The sequence below is a fragment of the Populus euphratica genome, unplaced genomic scaffold (genome assembly GCF_000495115.2).
Source record: "Populus euphratica unplaced genomic scaffold, PopEup_1.0 scaffold35.1, whole genome shotgun sequence".
NCBI lineage: Eukaryota > Viridiplantae > Streptophyta > Magnoliopsida > Malpighiales > Salicaceae > Populus > Populus euphratica.
In genome coordinates, this window is record NW_011499860.1 from 2,007,224 (window position 1) to 2,013,680 (window position 6,457).

General features: G+C 29.2%; 1 protein-coding gene across 1 annotated transcript; it reads right to left on the minus strand.

The window, feature by feature from the left end:
• Nucleotides 1-739: 739 nt before the first annotated feature.
• LOC105124614 (U-box domain-containing protein 28-like) lies at nt 740-2,204 on the minus strand. Its single transcript, XM_011024705.1, has one exon. The coding sequence runs from the start codon at nt 2,124-2,126 to the stop codon at nt 882-884; it is 1,245 nt and encodes a 414-aa protein (XP_011023007.1). The 5' UTR covers nt 2,127-2,204; the 3' UTR covers nt 740-881.
• Nucleotides 2,205-6,457: the final 4,253 nt, after the last annotated feature.

Consider the following 6,457-nt stretch of genomic DNA (forward strand, 5'->3'; position numbering starts at 1 on the left):
TAATCAAACACATAGTCTTAAAAATTAACAATATTCAGGTTCTTTAAATTTGATATATTTATCAAATATATATTACTCTAGACTTGACTAATTACAAAGCCTAATGCTTTACATTTAGTATACTTATTAAATCCATATTATTTTATATTTAATTATCAATCAAGTATAAGTTATTTGAATTTGATTTATTTATTATACTCATTTTATTTATAAAAAACCAAAAAAAAAAAAAACAAACTACCGTTCCATAACACCATCAAATTAACGGGGATGCTACAATTATGATATCCTTAATAAACGTTGGATTTAAATCTTGATAAAACGAAGTGGCAACGATACCAATATTGGTAAATACTTTATTCATTAAACCATTAGATTTGAATCTTGAGATTTACAGGTGCCGGTTTTCTGGACTTCATCTTGAATCAATCTCCTCATTGACAAAGATATAATTTGAACATTGAATCCATTATTGCTTCTCTTCCAATCTAACTGGTGATTAATTGACCCGAAATCTTAAATAAGATGAGAATATTGACCCGGACAAATCCTGACAAGCCACCTACCAACACAGTTAGGTTTCAAAGTACTTCCGATCACTTGGGTAGAAGAGATCTACTGATGATGGATGACGAGTTCAAATCTTTGAACACTAGAACGATCTTGAAGCATATGATCTTTCACCCTCATTTACAAAACAAGACTATAAATAAAAACATCAAATAAAACACTAACAATCTCCTATCCAAAATCAAGCAATTTCATTCTCTTTTGTATTCACTAACAAAATTTTCCTTTCGATTTACAAGAACGAGAAAATCTTTAAATCTCTCTTGAAAAAAGAGAGAAAAATTATATCAATCACCCCATACTTGGAAACATCAAAAGGGCATGATATGAGTAGTCTTAGTATCATAACTAGAAAGACAAGAACTAAACTTAGAATTCACCCTGAAAATCTTCAACAAATCACCAGACATTTGCCTGACTCCAGGTGAACAGTTACTTTGCATTAACAACAGTATCTTCGTCAATCCGTTACTCTTCACTAAAGCATCCTGTGCATCACCATCTCTAAACAAATAACACACACTCCACAATATCATCACCGCATGCTCCGTCGCCTCGCTCGAGACTTTCAGCACTTTGTTCATCACAGCCTCCACACACGCCGTGTCATTGCAAAACTCCGCCCTCCCTTCTCTCAACGATGTTACCATTTCTAGCAACTTCAATGCCTTTTCTATGATCGAAACGCTCGCTTTCTGCCCTCCGGTTAATAACTTTCTTAACTCTGCAATTACTTTGAAATTGATTAGGTTGGTCTTAGCTCGTTTCGACATAGAAATCGCGATTAAACATGATAAACTTGCTTCGATCAATCTTGGATCATTTTCTAAGCTGATCAATTTCACCAATTCGAGCAAGAACCCTTCTTTCTCCGAGACCATCTTTTTAGACTCTGCGTCGAGGGTTATAGCTTCGATTATTTTAAGAGCTCCAATTCGTGAACTCACGCTTCTTCCTTGTTTTAAGACAGCAAGGAGGGCAGACAAACAATCGTTGTTTTGCTTCAGAATCAACAGCCTTAAAGCTTTGTAATCTCCAACTTTGTTCAAAATCAAAACAAAAACTTTAACAACTCGTTCGAGAAAATTAATGTCCTTATCACCGACTAGAAAACCAACAAGCATTTCAACAAAGCCATCAAATTTCGCCAAGAACTCGCAGTTCTCTTCGGATTCTTTAGCGAAACACATGAATTTCGACAAACGATCATTTTTATCCTTCTTGGCTCTCATCTCTTTAACCAAAACTTCAATATCTTCCCTCGTGACGACCGAGCTGGCGGATGAGTCAACTCGGTTGTCTTTTTGAGTCTGGACCGAGTCGGACCAGATCTTGATGAGCCTCTGCAGAGTGCGGTTTGGCACAAACTCCTTGCTGTTGAGAACCTGCATGGTGGCGGGACACGTGTTGTTGCCGCTATCCAACCAGCGTTCGATGCTGGTGCGGTCGTAGGTGACTCCAGTACAGAGACTAACAGGTGATTTCATAACGTCAAGTGAGATTGGACACCTGAAGAAACTAGGGACTGTAACGTACAAATCAACGTCTCTCACCATTTTTTTTTTTTAACTTTTGGCTGTTTGGGCGCTGAGAAAGGTTGAGAAAATGAGAGAGCAGGAATGGGAAAGAGAGGGGAGAGGGTGGGTTTAAAACAGAAAGAGAGTCAAAGTTTCGGTGACGTCAGATTCTGCTTTTTGAGTATTTATATATATATGTATATATATGGCTTTTTATTTTTAGTCTCTGGTCAAAGAGTGAGCTTGTTTTCTTTGCTTTGCGTGTGTTGTAGTACATTAGTGCGTGTGAGTTGGAGTTTTTAGAAATTACAACTCTATGGATTGAGATCGATTTTGTTTTTGGCATTATTATTTCAACTTAAAAAAATCTTAATTTAATTATTTTTTAACTTAATTTTTAAATTAAATTATGTAAAAATTATCATACAGGATCTTATCCACAAGATAAATAAAAATAAATTTAAATTTAAATAAAAATTTTATATTAAAAAGATAAAAAAAGCAAAAGTCAATGGAATTAAAAAGCATATTAAATGATATGATTAAAGAAAAAAAGAATTACAAAATTTTTATTACATGATAAAAAATTTAAAAACTAATTATTATCAACTAAATATTAAAATATTAAAATAAATAAAATTTCATATTAAATAATAAAATAAAAGATAAAAGATAAAAAACCAAAAAAAATAAACAACTCATATTTATTAAGAATAAAATTTAAAAAAAATAAAAAATAAAAACCATAAGCATGTTATGAAATAGTCTAGGTGCATGAGTCAGAGTGAATCTCGTGCATCTAGTCTTTATTTATTTATTTTTATTTTATATAGGACAAAGAACCTTACCTTTTTTAAAAAAAATTATGTGATAAATAATTTAAATATTTAAATTGTTAGATGGTATTTTTATATTATTTTTTAATATATATTTCAAGTAAATTGTTTTTGGATTTACAATTTGTATAAACCAATATTATTTTATATTTAATTTTTATTAATTAGAATGAAGATAGTGAGATTTAAATTTATGGTTAAAATTAATTCAATATAATTATGTTAAAAAATTATTTTAATTCAATAACTTAAATTATTAAATAAAATAATAAGTATGATTTTATATTAACAAAAAAAATTAAAATTTTATTTTCTATATAGATACGGCATAGTGTAATATTTTTCATTGGATACATGATTAAGCGTACACATAACCTATTGTCCAGCAAAAAAAATTAAATTCCACCATTTACACGTAAAAATGATTTTATATTAACAAAAAAAATCTAAAATTTTATTTTCAATATAGATGCGGCATAGTATAATATTTTTCATTGAATACATGATTAAGTGTACACATAACCTATTGTCCCGCAAAAAAAATTAAATTCCACCATTTACACAAACTAGTGAAATATATGCGCCATTTCGTTAAGTAATTGTTTAGCAAGTAAAAATAAAATGCGTGTTTATTTTTTGTTTTTGACCAAGAAAACCGAGAGGTTTAATGATTAATTTCATATTTAGCATAGTGGTTAAACCATGTTTTTAAAAAGTTTTATTTTTTTAATTTTAAATTATATTATATATTTTTAAATTGTTTTAATATATTTATATTAACAATAAAAAAATATTATTTTAATATATTTTAAATAAAAAATACTTTAAAAAACCGATTAATCAAATTATTTTAATTTACAAAACTAAAATTTTCTGTATTTATTACGAGATAAATAACATTAATGATGAGATATGATGAACGGTTGGCATGAGAGGAGAAGGTACACGTGGGGAGGAGAGGAAGGAGGGCTCCATGGAAATAGATGACGAGGGGAACGTGAACCGTCGTTTCGTTGGTTTGATTGCACTTTTGTACATTGAGTACACCAAGAGTAGAGATGATTTCGTGGAGGGGAACTTTAATTGTTTTATATTGTCGGGGCTGGGCTTTTTAATCCTCCAGCTCTAATTTTTTTTAGTGATTTTTTTATAATTTTAATATTAAAAATCATAAAAAAATATTTTAAATAAAAATATTTTTAAAAACACTATCTATCACAATACAAAATTCATAATTATTTAATCATCCCATCTTCATTTTGCCTTTCATAGGTTTGTTTGTTTGTTTTTTTTTTTTTTATTTGTATAAGTTGAATGGTGTTTAAATGATGGAATAAGTTACATGTAGATCGTAGAATATTAAATTGATTCTTTAATATTTCATTAACCAGTCTCTGAAATTCCACCCAGTTCATAGCCCGTTACAGATTGTTTTGGATCAATTAAACCAATATTTTTTTTAAAAAAAAACACCAGTTAATTCAAATTTTTAATTATAACATATTAAATTTATTTTTAAATAATTTTTTAACTCAACTCAAATTAAACTAGTTTATAATGCAAATTATAATTTCAAAAAACATTTAACATTTAACACTTCTCAAATAATTTTAGTTTTTTTAGTAAATACTTTTTAGGTCTGAAAAATATCAAATTTCAAGGTTTTTGGATGGAGTGCTACACATTAAAGAATAAACATAGATTGTTAGATTACTGAAATTTATAGCTGAACCTTACCTTAAGATCACAATCCAACGATCGATTTATTAGTGCTTTTTAATTATTTTTAATTTATAAAAATCTTCACAGTGTTATTATTAAAAATATTTTTGTATACCTATAAAGCAACGAAAAGGGTGATGAACGCTATGACTTAAACTCATCCATCTACATGTAAAATTATTGTATATTGGAAATATACTAGTTTCTTAGACCGACGCCTGAAAAAGAATTATCATCACCTTCTATTTTCTTTCATCAATTATATACAGAATTATAGGTGAACGTCCGTGTGCAGTCGCAAGCTAGGGCTGAGAGCTCATTATTATACCTCTAGGTAAGAGGCATCATTGCCATAGCAATACCACCGAAAGAGTAATCTGGCAAAGAGGCCACTGCAACTTTTTATCTTTTCTCGAGAAAGTTTTGCGATCATGTTTTTTCCTGGGTATCTTGATAATATGGAAAGTGCCATCATTTTTCACTTCAAGCTTTTAGAGAAATTGCCGGATTGGTTGTGATTATTGCATTAATCCAGGGCGTGCGCACTTTAATCATGTGAAATTCTTAGATGTGACAATCATAGCTGTGTTGCAAGTTGTTAAACCCGATTATCTCTAGCAGGTGGTCATTTAAATTAGATCTTTTTACATCAAGATAACTATTGATTTGTTTAAATCTAAATAACATAATAAACTTTGGCAACTTTTGGGAGTAATCTTCTAAGTTTTTTATTTTTTATAAAAAATTAAATTAATATTTTTCATTGTTTTGACATGCTATTGTCAAAATAAAAATAAAAATATTATTTTAATATTGTCAAAATAAAAATAAAAAGATTATTTTAATATATTTTTTAGTGATAAACACTCTTAGAATCTCAAATATAATTTTTATTAGATTTAATTTTTAATTTTTATATAAAATAATATCATTTTAAAATAAATACAATTAGAATAAATACAGTTAATTAACCCACCAGCATGCCACCAAGAATTCGAGCGGAATATGATAATTATGCTTCCAACACCTCTCGACTAGCCTTTTTTATAAATGGAAGAAATTAATTTATTTTAAAAATGAAAACCAACCCGCACGAACTCATCCTGTTCCAAAGCTAAACAAGACAAGACTACAAAAAATGACAAAATTCAAGCAATCTGAATACTAAGAAGTATAATTAACAAGCAACCTCTACTCTCCTCGTTAGGACAAGACGTGTTTGATTATTTACAACTAATTCCACAGCAAATAACAATTGAAGTAATCAGCAATGATTTTGTTTTCCACTACAAGATGAGTTTTTGAGTGGCCGAGAGGGATATGTTTGGCTTGAATTACACACGTTCATGATATCATATATTCCTATCCTCATTCACATACACAGAATCTAATGATATTTAATCAATTGGTTGGGTTTGCGTAGGGTTCTATTTGTATTTTGATTTACAACTCTGTGTACCAAATTCAAGAGGGATTGTGATAGATAAATATTAATTATGTCTAATAATAGTATAGTCCACTCTAATTTTGCTACCAAATACATAATCATATGGTTAACTATGATGGTAAATAATTAGTATAATGAAAAAAAATGATGTCAAATGAATATGCCCATCATGCCTCCAATGGGAGATTCCTAATTTATTTCCTAAATATTGTCTCTTCTCTTTTATCTCAGTCTGCAGATATTGTGTCATTTTTTCAAATGAATTGTACCTCTTGTGTTTTTATCCTCGTTTAGATGACTAGAATTTATCAGCATTTGGATCGAAGACGTATCTATTCACTTCGAGTTTACCGTATATAAGTTAC

Bases quoted from the DNA above. Each gene is read 5' to 3' on its own strand.
- LOC105124614 (XM_011024705.1), bottom strand. From the start codon at position 2,126: ATGGTGAGAGACGTTGATTTGTACGTTACAGTCCCTAGTTTCTTCAGG.